At 39.7% G+C, this 16,112-nt stretch overlaps 1 protein-coding gene across 9 annotated transcripts in view; it reads right to left on the bottom strand.

Moving 5' to 3' along the window:
• Positions 1-1,622: 1,622 nt before the first annotated feature.
• Golgb1 (golgin B1) overlaps positions 1,623-16,112 on the bottom strand; it is a 69,582-nt gene continuing 55,092 nt past the window's right edge. For 8 of the 9 annotated variants that reach the window (XM_071615301.1, XM_071615298.1, XM_071615302.1 and 5 more), the window contains 8 exons: positions 13,217-13,395; positions 10,612-10,774; positions 10,284-10,421; positions 6,292-6,435; positions 5,389-5,486; positions 4,734-4,868; positions 2,361-2,466; positions 1,623-2,123 (listed from right to left, as the gene is read on the bottom strand). In XM_071615301.1, the coding sequence (XP_071471402.1) occupies positions 1,989-2,123; positions 2,361-2,466; positions 4,734-4,868; positions 5,389-5,486; positions 6,292-6,435; positions 10,284-10,421; positions 10,612-10,774; positions 13,217-13,395 (1,098 nt within the window). In that variant the 3' untranslated portion in view covers positions 1,623-1,988. Of the gene's footprint in view, positions 2,124-2,360; positions 2,467-4,733; positions 4,869-5,388; positions 5,487-6,291; positions 6,436-10,283; positions 10,422-10,611; positions 10,775-13,216; positions 13,396-14,415; positions 14,462-16,112 lie in introns of those variants that run through there. The other variant, XM_071615306.1, reaches the window with a different exon arrangement.

Below are 16,112 nucleotides of genomic sequence, written 5' to 3'. Positions count from 1 at the left end.
GGAAGAGTAAGTTTGTAGAAAGGGAAAAAAACTTTCATTTCATTTGGAATCCTAATGTAGTATCATAATTGGAAATAACAGACCAGATATTTGACACAACATATAGGAACACAGTTCTCTGAAGAAACCACAGAACTTACAGATGACACAAGAAAACCCATACCCCTCTGCAAATGTCTCAAGGTCATTCTTGATGATGTAGTGAGATGCAGCAGGCAGAAGTAGCGTGGGCTTTGAAACCAGATACACTAGGCTCCATTAACCTAGCTAATGTATCTTTAGAAAGGGCTCTAGCTTTTCCCAAGTAGCAACTTTATATAAAAACATAATAATATGCCCACCTGACCTGCTTTGTGCTATTAAACTCTCCTCCCGCTACTCCCACCCAGAGGCATCTCTAGGGGCCTAATGTTTTCAAGAGTTCTTCTAAGACAGTATAGAACATGAACAGTCTAATGAATTCAATATCCTAAGACCTAGCTTTCTTGGTTCAGTATTAGGACTGGGGTCCAGCAGCTAAGGCTAGAAGGATGCTTGCAGCCATTACTGATGTTGGTCAGTGAGGAGGAAGCCTGAGTATGTAGAGCTTTTTAGACTTGTAACCATTTCTGTGCAGCCCATTCCTTCTTCCCCTCTCTTCCGTCCCCCATTCCCAGTGTACAAACACTAGGTATGTAAACAACCATGTTCATACATTCACATGCACACACAAAACTACTCAGTCTGAAAATAATTTTATTTTACAATTATTCAGGAAAGTTCCTGGGATGCTGTGACCAAGATTAAATCACCACAGAGCAAAGACTGTGAACAGATTAGTGATCCCTCCAGTCTCCTCTCTTCCATAGGTAGGGAGAATAGGCAGGGGACATATCTTGAATATAATAAGAGAATCACAAACTGGTGAGGGTGTGTGAGGAGAGAGAGGTGGTAGAGAACAGGCACAGATGGAACTTCCCCTGGCTGTCGTTCTTAGGTCTGGTTTTAAATATTTTATCTCTCTATATTCTCTTTCCTCTTGCCTGAGCCCTCTGGTCCACAGAGGTAGGTGAGTATGGGGCTGGGAAACTGGAATAACTGTTGCCAAGAGCACTGGAGCTGAGTGCTTCAAGAGGTGCAGTGTGGGCATCACGCTAGTCAGCCCTGGGCTGGAAGTCAATGCCCCACCCTGCACTGGCCCCTGCTGGCCCCTGGGCATATCTCAGGGTCCATAACTGAAGCACATACGAGTAACTGGAATGATAAGAATCTGAACACTGGTGTCCACAGCCAGTTCTTCTTGCCTTTCAGGGAAAGGTATCAGCCACTTAATACATTGTATAAATACATTACTATGGAGGCCAGTCAGTTAGTCTACGTGTGATCAAGGGCATAGACAATGGGTGCTGTCCTTATAGTCGAGGACCACAACTTTCCCTCCAGTGGAAGAACAGTCAGGGGAAAAGATGCTGTCCCCTTCCCCATGATAAGTCCCTGAGGAGTTCTTCAGCTCCCATCCTATTCAGCAAGACATCTAATCACATTTCTATGAGGCTATTTGTTTATTCCCTAGAACTGTTTACTTTCCCCCTGAAGCAGGAAAAAATATAGACAAATGAAACAAAAAGAGCTATCAATCAAAATAATATTGAAATTCAAATTATTAGGTTTATTAGGACCATTCTCTTGACTTGGTTGAAAGACATGTCTCAGTATCTCATAGGACCATAGAACATCAGGACCTGCAAAACTCTGAACCAACCAACTGTGAGGCGTCTCAGATTAAGCAGAGTGTTTGGGCCCTGGGCAGTAGAAGAAAGCAGACTCTCCAGTCCCCGAAGTTCCAACCTGTCCTCATTCCACCTCTGTTTTTGCAGGCACTTTTCTTGGAGACGTGGAGAGATGATCTGTAAATGGGAAGACTGTTCCACTGGAATAGATACTTATGGCAATAGAGGTGAGAGACTTCCAAGTTCTGAGGGGTATGGTCCAAAAAGTGACAACTAAGTTTATAGGTGTCCTGTGAAACACAGAACAAGTAGAACATGAATCATCAGAAAGTAGATGGCTGCCAACAGTGGCACTCGGGTTCGTGAATGACAGAGTGACCGCAGGACCCGCTTCCATCCAGCACCACTCCGAGTCTGAAAGAAAAACCTGACAGTCAGAGAGTTTCATCATAAAGGGCTGCGTTCTTTTCCCTTCCCCTTTAATCATGCAAGTTGGCAAATTCCACCAGGGTCCTCTAAGTCTTCTGCACCCTCTAGTTTTAGAGACGTCACCTGCTCAGGGGCTAGTCTTCTATATACTCTCTGCTTGACTCTGGACCCTCAACACTGGCAGCCCTGAGAGCACACCCTCTCTGCGTTGTCCCTTCTTACCCTTCGACAGCTGTTGCTCGTGATATCTATTAAGAATGACTGCTCCTGAGTGCCACATGAGCCAATGATAGGAGTCCGGGAAGAATCCCATTCGTTGTGTTCCAGCCTGTGTAAGGAAAAAGAGGCACAGTATGGGTTCACAGCACGAGAGGCTGGTTGGGGAAGTCTTCCTGGTCACCGACAGCCAGAGGTAGCACAGGGGATCTCAGCAAAGGCTGCTCTGCAGTGCCTGGCTCCAGAGTAGTAAAGGTGATACTAACTACCAGGAGTCGACTGTCTACTATGTACCAAGCGCTGGCTCAGATGCTTTGGAGTTGGTGGAGTGACCTGCCCCTGGGAACACAACCAGCAAGCAGTGGAACCAGAATCCAATATCCAGTTTTTGTTTTTGTTTTTTCCACTACACACATCTGATTCAGAGAAACTTATCATATTTTCTTTTTCGCTTATTAAAGGCTAAGAGGCAAAAGCATATTAAATTTTCTGTGAGGTTCTTCAAATTAAATTGCACTGGCAGCCTCTACTGCTTCCGGCTTCATTTTTGCTGATTTGCTTATTTATTTCATACTGGAACATCTCCATTTAAGGAAGAAGCTGCCATCAGTCACCCAAAGGTCTCTTGAGGAAAACGAGAATTGTGGTGAGAGCACATCTGATCAAGCATCTGCCTGTTAACTGGGTGGGCGGGAGGGAATGCTGCTCTCCTCATGCTTCTTCTTCCTGGGGGATACCTATCACAGCTCACACTCTTCTCCAGGAGACAAGGAATACCTGAATCTGATCTGTGAGTTTGGAAAGAGATCCTGAGCATGCGCAGCCTCGCTCCCCCCACCACCGCCACCTGCTTTCCTCTTGAGCCCCAGGCTGACTGCAGAATACACCTTCTGTATGTTTGATCCTCCATGAAGTATGTTTCTCTGAGGCAGCCTTGACCTGGAACTGAATGTTCTATTACTCTGGAGGCAAGTCAGTTAGGCTGAGGGAGGATGGGATGTCTGTAGGTATTATTGAGCCAACAGTGTGGGCTGCTTTTCAACTGCAAGGCCACCTAGTTCCCCATGCACTACAGAGTACACGTGTGTGGTCCCTAAGACTTTAAAGTACTTGGCCAAGGTGGTAAGCACTTAATTAGCTATCCCAATCTCCATTCTACATCACAGCCAAAGAGGGAACTATGAGGGGCTGGGCTTGGATTATGCAGCTCATCCACAGGCTCAGGAGTCACCCTGTGCTATGCAGTCTCAAGTTGCCTTGGGTAGGTAAATTACGCATTAGGGGGATCCACCTCCACATGGGCCAGGTCTTACAGGTCTAAGCAATTCCACAGCAAGTAGAAGAGAAATAGCTATAGGTGAAAGGCCTGAAAATGCTGGGCAGAGACAGCAAGACAACACAAAGCTGTGCTGTGCCTCCACAGAGCCACCTTTAAAGCTGCACACCAAGGCCCACATGGAAGCTAATATGCTGAGTGGGAAAAAAAGGGATTTCAAATAAGACCCGCTCCCTGGGCTGCCTCTTCTGACACTTAAGCTTTGCAAGAAGGCATTTGAACACAAATACAATGAATTTCCACCCCAGTTAACAGGCAGATGCTTGATCAGATATAACATAACCCCAGACATAACACAAGAGCCTACTTTTAATGTTTCTTTCCACATAAAAGGACTTCCAGCAACAAATACTTGTAGTCACTTCACCCTCTTATGCATAGTGATTCTCTCAACTAGTGAGCTGGTAATAACGAATACGGGTTCCGTAGTCCCATCCTTTCCAATCACATATTGTGAAAATTATTCCCAAGAAGCACAATTCATTCTGTGATTCCAATGTTTTGAGTATGGCAAGAGCAGAATCTTCTACAGAGAAAGTTTAGTCTGTGACTGGGAGAGGAAGTGCAGGCTTAGGAAGTATCATTTGCTAATAAAGTTATTTAGTTTTAAAAATCAGCTTTATAAAGTGGTCTTTTCATCTTCTATTATGTTTTAATCTTTAAAAAAAATGACTTCAGTTGATTCAGATCTCAGATAAGGAATGGAGGTTGTTGTTGATTTGGCCCTCTGAAGAACCCAATACCCACATTATACAGTTATTGTGGGGATGCAAAATACTTTTCAAAGCTTACTTCATATCATAGGATTGGCAGATTTTGTTATTGTTATTGTTATTATTATTATTATTTTCTAAGAACTACTTTGGAAAGCATGGCCCTCCTAGACTCCAAAAGTAGTTTTGGGTGACCACAATATGACTCTACACTCACTGCAGCACCTGTCTCCTAGTGAGGGTAAGATCATAATGAATCCTGAGTCTGGCCATGCAAATGCTCATGAATGCAACGAGAAAAGGACAGAGGCTGCCCTGATTCAACTTTACCTTCTGATCTGCTCTTCAGCCAGAGAGAGGGCATTCTCTGCAGCTATTCTTTGGTCTCGTTCTTCTTCCAGCAGCTTTCTTAATTCACTCACTTCCTGTTTGGTATTGCACAGCTGCTCCTGGGCTTCAGAAAAGCTTCAAAATAAAAGGGAAACAGTGAGCATCATTAGATGCAGAACAGCAGGAAAGTTTATAGAAGCTTCTCTGAACATGAACACACTCTCACACACACACACACACACACACACACACACACACACACATCTTAAAAGCACAGCTGATGAGAGATTAAATGAAACTGCAGAAATACCTTCAGGATGTCTGAGGACTGACAATATCTTTCATTTCAATGACACAGTATTTGTTAGGGGTGTTGCTGTTTGGCTTTATAAACTTTTCACACATACCATTTGTTACTATTTAATTCTTATATTATTTCTCTGAGGCCAAAAAGATAATAAGGCATATTATGGGCCGGGGTATAGCTCAGTGGTAGAGTGCTTGCCTAGTGTGTGTGAGGTCCTGGGTTTGATCCCCGCACCACTAAATAAATAAATAAGACATATAAAGTCATATGGTGGACCACAGTTCAAGCTAGGTGATTGCCTGACTTCTGTGCATTTATGTATGCCCAGGAAGAGTCCTGCTCCCCTACCTTTGCTGTGGCTCCCTTGCTTCCTGAGGATCACTCTTTCTGTGAACTCCATTCTTTTCCTGGGGAGCTCCTGGAGCAACATCTACATGTGGTAGCCCCTAGAAGAAGAATGAGCTTAATAATTCAGTAATGAAAGCATTTATGAAACTCTATTTGTAAAAAATGAGTTCTCAGTTTTTACAAGTAGAGTTTGGAGAGAAGAAGAAATTTTACACAAGAAAGAAAATGGGAGAGAATGAGAAATCCTGGACAGGAATATTCTCACTTACAATTCTCAAGTGCAGGTTAAGAAGTGAGAATCTGCTCTGGTAGATCAGTCACCTCCCTAAAACCCTTGTCTCTTCCTTAGCTTTCTCCTCACATTCTCATTTTTTAATTTATCTTCTTGCAAGTTTAAACCTCACCATAAATGTCTGCTTTCATCTAGTGGGGCTCATGGATTTCCAGAACTCTGGTCCCTCCCTTGCTTGTGAACTCTCCAAGCCCCTTCTGTGTGTCTGATGGAACTCATATGAATTCTCAGCCTCCACGAGCTTCAAAACCACACTCTTTCCATGGCCTCCACAATTTTGCCTGTTTTGTCTCCCAGGTCCTCCTACAGTTTTCATATTTCTTAAAGCAAAATCCATACTTTCTCAGTTTTGGAGGGCCCAAGGCTGTCATTATTGTTTCCCACTCAAGTTTTGATTTCTCTCTCACTGTCTCACTCATCTTTTTTCTTCTAATCCTTTCATTCTGTAGTTTTACCTAGACTTTCTTCCCATTTCCTTAACATTCTCCTCTTCTGCCCCACTGTCTGACATCACTCCTACTTGTGTAAGCGTCTTTGAGGCTGCTCTTTATGCTTTACCACTTGCCCTCAATTTCCTAGTACTTTTTTATTCTCACTTCCTTCTTACTCACCGCCTGCAGATCTCGGATCTGCTTCTCCAAGACTGCACAGTGATTAAAAAGGTCAGTGTAGTGCTGCTGGTTCTCACGAAGACTCTGACTAGTATCACATAGCTGAATGGAGAGGGTGTTTTTCTCTTCAAGGAGCTGAGAGAACTGAAACACAAGTGAGGATAAGTGCCCTTCCACAGAACCATTTTACCATAGCACTGCTGGGTTTTAAGGATCAAATTTTTAAGTGCATGTCAAAGTGAGAAAATGCCTAGTTGTTTCAACCAAGAAAAGAAAATTATTCTGGAGGAGTAGCAGGGAATTTTTTTTATTGTTTTAATGGTGCCTAGAATATTGACTGAAAAACCATGAAACAGAAACCCAAAAATCTACTAGGATAAGCTATCCCAGGAATATAAGAGGAGAAAGGAAGGCAATAGGTTGGGTCCAAGTTAAACTAGTAATAAATGACTACAATCCCAAATTCAATATAGCTAGAGAGAGCACTGTCACTTAAAAATTTGTACAATAATATTACTGGACAGATTCTTCAATACCACAATACCAAGAGAATAGAGTAAAATATCATAAGCTGGATGTGATGGCACATGCTTGTAATGGCAGAAGGATCAAATATTTGCAGCCAGCTTTGGAAACTTACAAGACCCTGTTTCAAAACAATAACAATAAACAAAGCAAAATGGGAAGGGGATGTAGCTCAGTGGTACAGAACCCCTGGGTTTAAACCCCGGTACTATCAAAAAGAATAAATAATTATAATGTGTGTTAGGTATAATGTTAGAAGTGAAAACAGAATAAATCCAAACACACCTAAAGACATGCAAATAACTACACTGGGAGCATTGATTTTCACAGATTCAACAGTCAAATCAAACAATGTTTTAGAGAAAATAAATTGTTTTTTAGAGATACTTGGGGGGGGGGCATTTGATGCACACATAAAATTAAAACAAGAGAATTACACATACTTATAAAATTACTTAGTAAGCTAAAATTTGCTCTTTACTTTTTACTTTATGCGGTTCTGAAGAGCAAGTCTCAGCTTATAAAGCAATTTTACAATTTTTCAATTTCTTATTTGAAAGATGTAGAGAAAGGACTTCTGTCCTTGTCCACAAATGGTTAAAAGAAAATGAGTAGTGATTTGTCCAAAGTTGTGTGGCTGGCAGATGTCAGACCCTGGTTCAATGTGGTTCTTGATTTCAAGTCTAGAACTCTTATCTACTACCTGATAAATCCAATTGGAGGGCCCAGCAAGGGACGTTAAGAAAGTCATGGGTACCTGCAGTTGTGGACTGGTATTAGTAAAGAAAAGTATGTAAATATGTGAGAGGCAATATGGATTTGAAAGCAAAGTAATGAGAACAATGACAACTATAGACAGAGGGAGTAATGCAATCTTCTAACACAGGAGAAAGAAAACGTCCCTGGCCACACTGAATAGTTCAAATCATACCAAACATACGCACAAATAAAAACCAAACAAGACAAAAACAAAAACAGAAAAACCCTTCATATTGAAAAAAATCCTCATACTTTTCCCTTAGCTGATACAAAAGAGGAAGGAAAAGGCCTGCAAAATTCACTGGAAGCAAAAACTCCCACAACTGGAGAAACCAAATTACCTATCAGTAATATGCCACCTCCTAATGTTTGCACTGCTTGGTCTAGAATAAACACGGTGCCTTTAGTTTAGGGCTGGCACCATGATCCAGGGACTGGAGTCCTTTTATTGTAAATATGGTTTTGTTGGAATAAAATCACCTCATTCATTTGTGTATTGCTGCTTTTGGACTACAACTGCAGAGAATCATAGATACACTGTCAGGTCTACAAATCTCAAATATTTACTCTTCTAAGCTGCTAAGGAACAATTTGCTGACATCTGCTTATAAGCTACTATATTTCATCATGTCCACACTTGGGGGAATGATATAGACTAAAATTATCATTATTTATCCCTCTTACATTTTAAAATATTGAGAATATTTTTACAGTACACACAGATATCTAACCATGCTGGTAGAAACATCTAAGGAAAGAATGAGGGCAGTGGCTTTAGAGAGAGATCATTTTATGCTGACCATCCATCTAGGCCATCGGATTCTAGGGCCCCAGAAACAATTCTCCTAGTTAGTTGGGACCAATTTAAGAGTGAGGGTAAACTCAAGGGACTGTAAAAACTTCAAGAGAGGCCCCTATGTGCATCCTTAACACCTAACACACAACTAGACTCATAGCAGGCAAATAATAGTTCCCTGTTAATGAACCCAGGCTAGGTAGCTAGGTACCTTCTAGCTGAGTTCTAAAAGAGCTGTTTCTCACCCAGAATGACAATGACCTATAGCAGTGTTTTTTGTACTTTTAGTGGAATCATATCTCAATAAATCTGTCAAAAAATACAACTTTGATTGTAACCCATAGGCTCGCACATACATTTAACTGAAACATAAGTTCATCTATATTATAAATAAATATTTTTATTGATTTTCTCTCAAAGAACTCTAGCTGCACTATTTGTCTTAACTCCAAACTGGAAAAACCCAATGTCTTTCAAGAATAGAAGAGAGAAATCACGGTACAACACAATACTGTACAGCAAAAGAATGAAAAAAAAAAAATCACATTATATTCAACAAAGTGGTTGAATCTCACAAAATAAATGAAGCCCCACAACAGAGAAGCTACGACTCCACTCATATGTAGTTCTAAGGTGGGTGGTAGGGAACAGAAGAGGGCACAGGGCACTTCTGGGGTTCTGGCACAATTTGATTCTTGATCCGTGTGCTAATCACATAGCTGTGATAATATATCACACTACACCTATGATCTGATGCTTTTCTATGTTTTACTTCAATCAAACATTTAGAATTATTTTAGTTGCTATCCACCAAAATGATTGCATCTTTTCAAATACTCCTGAACCAGTTTTAACACTGTCCTAGAAGACAAATACTCAGAGACAGTCATGGTCAAATGTTTAGAGGTCAAATGTTTGAGCAAATGTAAGGATTGAGATGGGAACTAGCTCACTGCAAGAAGAGGGGCTATAGATCTATTCTGGAACTTCTGGAATATCTGACAATCTGGAAGGGAAACTGGGTGGCAGCTGCTCAGAGTCCCTCTGAAACTCCCATACAAATGTCCCCAACAAAGGGGGATTCGCAATTTCACCAGTTTGTTTGGATCCACTTTTTAAAAATGCAGTTTTCTCTACCTAAGTTAATAGTATTAGTTTCTGACACTTTAGTACCAATTAGTTGAATTTAACACCATCTAATGAGTATGTTCAACTTATGGCATGCACCGTGCTTTTCCACAAAGAAGATCACATTTGCTTCACAATGACCTCCTCTTAACATCTTAGGTAAATTACTGTATTATACTGGGCCTTTTTCCTCTTCTGTGAAAAGAGCCTACTGATTTTTACAATTTTTGACCCCAGACTCTTGGTGAACTGATGAGAAACCTATGCATAACCCATTGTGCATACATTTTGAGGCATATACACTCTCCTTGAAGCCAATCTCTGGGCTCCAGAGTCTGGTCTCTTAAATCATTTCTATTTTTAACACAGACTCTTAACTGGATTCTGAAGAAGGCAGGTAGGGATTGAGCCACTGGAGAACATTTCTGACTAGTCAGAAAGCAACAGAAGGATAATTATTCATAAAAGATGAGGTAGGGAGTTACCCCAATGTTACTAACAAGTGATTCGGGTGGGGAGATGATGCTGGGAGGAAAGCTTCCTAGAGTAGTTGCCTTCTTTATTCTTACTGTATGGATTTTTCCAAATCATCCTCAAGGACTGTCTCCTCTCCAAGCGCACAGAAAAGAAAATGGTCCTGTGTCCAGTACTTTGGAATAAGCAACCCAGGTTCTGAGAAAGTTGTGCTACAGCTGGGAGCCTACGCTGAATCAGCTTCTACTTACCATCTTGCTTCTAGTCATTGGAAAAAGCAACTAAATTCCAATTAGCAGCAAACACTTACCTTGCTGTTCAATTGCTGAATTCTTATTTCTTTTTGGTGAATTTCCTTTAAACTATCATTGAGCTGGGTCCTGAGAAGTTCTGTCTCATAAACTAGGTTTTGTGATCCCTCAAGGGAAGTTGATGTCTGTAGGGATGCCTGCCAGGATACAAACACTGATGAAATTTTCTTCTAAGATTTCTCATGCTTAATTCCTTCCCTCTAGAAACCCTGCCCACCCCACAGAAAGTCATAAGGTAGCTCGCCTAATAGTGGCAGATGGGCACTTAACTTATATGAAGCTGATGTTTTCTGGTAATGGTAATTTCAATCAACACTGATTCCTCACCTGTCTTTGGTATTGTGCTTTGAGGGTCTGAGTCTGGGATGAAGACCTGAATTCCCTTAAAAGATTCTGCAGGTGACTGAGCTGCTGATCTTTATCTGAGATAGCCATAAGGTACTGCTCCTTCATTCTCCTCTCATGCATTTCCCAGGAACTCTTCTCCATCCTAGAAAACAAAACAAACAAACAAACAAACAAAAACCTCATGGAACAAGGATAGGTAAAAAACATACTCATGAGTAATTACTTGTAAATAATTCTATATTTAAAACCATTATGAGCTCTTAGACATGAAATAAAGAAAATATATAATCAGTGAAATTTAGGTTATAAACATAAACATGCAACAAATTGATGCAGAACTAAAAAAGGAATTCCAACTGGCTGGCCTGGACTAAATTCACAGAGAAGTTGACATTTGGTCTGGAACCTGTATAATGAATTGGGTTTCCAAAATGGGAAAAGTGTTCCAAGAGCAGGAAAAAAAACTAAGCAAAAAGCACTAAGCAAAAGTTTGAATTACAGAATGAATTTTAAAATTGTGGGATGCAGTACTAAAGTACATGTGTTATAAACAAGAATGGAGAGAAATGAGGTCAGGCCATGTAGGACACAGGAAACCATTATAATTGATAGCAGGGCAGCACCATGATAACATCATGGCTATAAGAATGCAATTGCAGGAGAGGATGTGGAGAAAAAGAAACACTTTTACACTGATGGTGGGACTGTAAATTACTACAGCTACTATAGAAATCAGTATGGAGGTTCCTCAAAAGTCTAAGCATGGAAGCACCATATGACCCAGCTATACCACTCCTTGGCATTTATCCTGAAGAATCAAAGCCATACTACAAAGATACAGGCATACCCATGTTTATAGCATCACGATTCACAATTGCCAAACTATAGAACCAGCCTAGGTGTCCATCAACGGATGAATGGTTAAAGAAAATGTGGTATATATACACAGGAGTTTTATTCAGACATAAATAAAATGAAATTACATCATTCGCAGGAAGATGATGGAACTAGAAATTATTGTGTTAAGTGAGATAAGTCAAACTCAGAAGGTTAAGGGTTGGAGGTTTTCTCTCATATCTGGAAGCTAGAGTGGAAAAGGAAAAGAAAGATAGGGGTGGATCTCATGAAAACCAAAGGGAGATCAGTAGAGGAAAGGGACCAAGGAGTGGGAGGTGGGGACTGATGAGTAAGTGATACTGGCCAAATTTTTTTTATTATATTGTGTATTGTGTACATGTATGAATATGTAACAACAAATCTCATCCACTATAATCCACCAATAAAAAATGTAGGGAAAAAAAGGGAACGCAGCTGTAGACTCTGAAGGACTTGGGATCAACAGAGGGCTCCACAATACACTAGGAACAGACTCTGAGTAAGAGGTTCTTAATTCCTCTGGGCCTCTTCAATAAAACAGAATAAACTATCAACTCCTTAATGTTATCATAAGGATTAAATAAGATACTTACTATGTAAAACTCATCAAGCACAGAGCTTGGCACATACTGAACACTCAATAAATATTAGCTGCTGTCATTTCTATTCCTTGAATTTGGCCAAAAGTAAGGCTTCTATTTGACCCCAGCTATTTTCCTTTAGTATTTGTAAAAATAACCTCTCTGCCATACACATACACACACAATGGAATATTACTCAGTCATAAAAAAGGATAACTTTATGACATTTGCTAGTAAATGGATGGAATTAGAGACTATCATGCTAAATGAAATAAATCAATCACAAAAAAAACAAAGGGCAAATGTTTTCTCTGATATGTAGAAACTAACCCACAATAAGGTGAGGAGGAGAATAGAAGTTCAGTGTATTAGACAAAGGGGAATGAAGGGAAGGGAGGGGAGATAGGAATAGAAAAGACAGTGGGAAAAATCTGACATAGCCTTCTTATATACATATATAAATATGGTATAGTAAATCCCACCAGAAGACTGGTGCCCTAATTAGAATAAGATATATTCCATGCATGTATAATTTTATCAAAATAGACTCTACTTTCATGTATAACCAAAAAACTCCAATAAAAATAAATGTTTAAAATGTATGCTCTGGAGAGGGGGGGAAAAGGCCACGAACTGTAAGATTCCAATTATAAAACATTTTCAAAATGACAAAATTATAGAGATGGAGGACAAATTAGTAGTTGCCAGAGATTAGGGATTCAGTGCAAGAGGGTGGAAGGGGAGAGGAAAATGTGACTATAAACTAGTAGCACTAAGGACATACTTGTAGTGATGAGCAGTTCTATTGTCTGGGTTGTAGTGTTGTTTACATGGTGTCTTTACATATGTGACAAAACTGCACAGCACTACACACACACATATTCAAATAAGTGCACATAAAATTGGTGAAGTCTGAAGAAGACCTGTAAATGGTACCAATGTCAATTTCCTAGTTTTGATATTGTACTATAGTTATGTAAGTTTGCTATTTTCAGAGGAAACTGGGTAAAGAGAACACAAGAGCTCTCTGTACTAGTTTTGCAACTTTCTATAAATCTATTATTATTTCAAAATTAAAAGTTAAAAGAAAGTGAAATGAAAAGGGTCAAATGCAGGGATCATCATACCTGAGCTGATGCAGCTCATGCTGCCAGGAGATGTTTTCCTGCCTGAGTTCTTCTTGCATAATCTGGAATGTTTTTGTCTTATCTTGATAGTCCTGAAGTTGAGCCTTCAGTGGACGTAACTCAATGATCTCTTGATTTATCTGTAAGTACTGCTGCTGCAGATTCTTCAATTCCTTCAGCTTTAACCAAAAGAAAAGATAACGGATGAATCATCACATCTCATTCACCAAGCTAAGTCATCAGTAGCTCTCCCACTAGTCAAGTCAGACACGGCAACAGACTACCAGCAACTGATACATCACCCACTAAAACATAACACTACAGCAAGAGTCTCTAAAATGGTGAAACATACACAGCCATGCTGTTGGAAATTACCCATGGACAGCCATCAAGGCTGGAGACCATTTCAGCAACTTCCTCTCCATACCCACCCTGCTCCCAGGATTCTAAGTTGATTCCAGAGTTATAACTCTGACATGGGATAGACTGAAGGGACCTACCACTTCACTGTGGGTGGTTACACCCTAGAACAAGAAGCGTAAAGACTGATTGGTTTTCCATATAGTCATGTGTCCTGGGTTAGGCTTCCAAACTTTCTTACATAGTCATCAATTTGAACTTGATTAGCTAATGTTAAGAAGGCGGTGCAGTCCAGTGGTTAAGAGCACTTAGGCTCTGCAGTTGCATGACCTACTATTTCTTGGATGTGTGACTATACAAATGCTCCTCATACCCTCCAAGTCGTAATTTCCCTCATCTGTTAAATGGAGATATAGTACTTTTTTCATTAGGATACGAACATCCAGTGAAAAAATTAACACACTTCACATGTAAAGTTAGTGATGATGATGATGATGACAATGAAGGTCTTGGTTTTATATTCCAGGTGTATTTTCAAACTCTTTATCCCCCAATACTCATTAAGTCTTGATAGAAATAATGTTAGGACATCTGGGCAAAGACAAGAGCCTAGACACACACTTCTTTCACCTTCTCAGAAATGTGATTAGCATTACAATACAGGCATTTAAAAAAAATTTTTTTAAAGCATACAACACAAGAACAAAAGACATCAGAAAAGTCAGCAGCAACACATTTTGGAAGCTGAAAAGCAGATGAATAAGTGGTAACTGACTTAGATCTGAGAAAGCTGAATCTTAAGCTGGCAGTAAGAAAAGCCAAGAACCAATACAACTTACTCTGCAGAATCTTCAAAGGCTCAGGAATTAACAGCACCAGGTACTTCTGGAAAAAAATGGTGATGGGGGTCGGAGGGAGGTGGTAGCTGAGATAAGGAGGATTAGATGAAAGCTGCTTAAGAAACAATTTCATCTCTAGATCCCCTCCTCAGTACCACTTTGTGTTGCTCTAATTGACAAACACTGAGCTTTATTCTTTGGAGAAGGTAAAGGAACCATGGAACTGGACCATGGAACATCAGGCAAGTGGCAAGTAAGAATACTATTCCAAAACAAGAATAATTAAATGTATGTTTTCTGAATGCTTATAGCCTTATCTCCAGCTCAGCTTGGAGAGTGCTTGTTTACTTCCATATAGAAAATGAGAAGCTCCCTCTCAAAAATCTGAGGTTGCCAGATACCAACTTGGGGAACTAACACAAATAGGCTCAACAAGATCACCCACACAATGAAACTCACAGGTGGTAAGCTCTACCTATAAGCTTTTTAGCCCCTACCGTACACACGAAAACCAAAGTTTAACCTTCACCTAAAGAATGACTAACATTAAGGGATAAAAAAAATCTACCACAAGTTAATTTGGAAGAGATAGCAGGGGGAAAAAATGTAATGTACTGAAAGATTTAAGAGAGAATATTGAAGAGACATTGAGCAAAAATTAAAAATTATAAAGAAAAGCTCATTATAACAAAATGCCAAACAAAACAAAAACAACAAGCCAACCTATCACAATTATCATTGGAGAGATATGTTAGAAAATCTATGAGACAAAGACAAAAATTCCTTAGAAATTAAGAACATATTGGTAAAAGTGAAAATTCAATCCTGAGGCCAAGCGATAAAGATGAAAAACATCTTCCCAAAGTGTAGCCAAACGACTGAGTTGGTGATAAAGGAAAACAGACCCACCAAATCATGTTATCATAAAAGTTCATAACAGGGGATAGAGTAATAAGGGAAAGGAGAGAAAAAGGGATAAAGAGGAGTGGGAGGGAGGAAACAGATCACACACAAAAGGCCGGGAATTTGAATAGCTTTAGACTTGTAAACCATAGGCAACCAGCCAGCCTCTTCATGATTCTGAAGGGATGTTATTGTCAATCTAGAATTCTATACTCACCCAAACTATCAATCAGGTATGGCAGAAGAAAAAACATTTTCAATAAATTTACCTCCCATGTATCTTTTCTTAGGGAGACACAGAATGATTTCACAAAAGCAATGACACAAAACCAAGAAGAAATAGGATGTAAGAAACAGAAGATTTCCACAAGTGAATCACTTTGATAAGTACAAAGAAAACTAAGAAACAACAAAAACAAAAACACAGTTATAACGCTAGGAAAGACAGATGATGAGAAAAATATAAGTAATGCATGTTATTATTATTCTAATAGCATTTTTAGTCATAAAAATACTGAATTGATTTAACAGAAATTTAAGTTAAATTACAATAAGAAAATAGATAAGGAGTTGTATGTTGAAAAATGTGCACACATACTGCGGAAACAGAGGGAATAAAGAAAGTTAAAACTTGTTAGTGTGAAGAAAGTCGACAGTTAATGCAACAAATGAAAAATCAAAGTGCAATATAAGCACAATATTTAGACACTGAGGAAATGCCAAAGAAATATGCTTAAAGGTTGAAAGCATACTGCTTCAGAAGAAGAAATGAGATTGGAAGTGCTACTCTTAGC

The sequence above is a fragment of the Marmota flaviventris genome, chromosome 8 (assembly GCF_047511675.1).
Source record: "Marmota flaviventris isolate mMarFla1 chromosome 8, mMarFla1.hap1, whole genome shotgun sequence".
NCBI lineage: Eukaryota > Metazoa > Chordata > Mammalia > Rodentia > Sciuridae > Marmota > Marmota flaviventris.
Note: the sequence above shows the minus strand (reverse complement) of the source record. Positions and strands in the feature narration are given on the sequence as shown.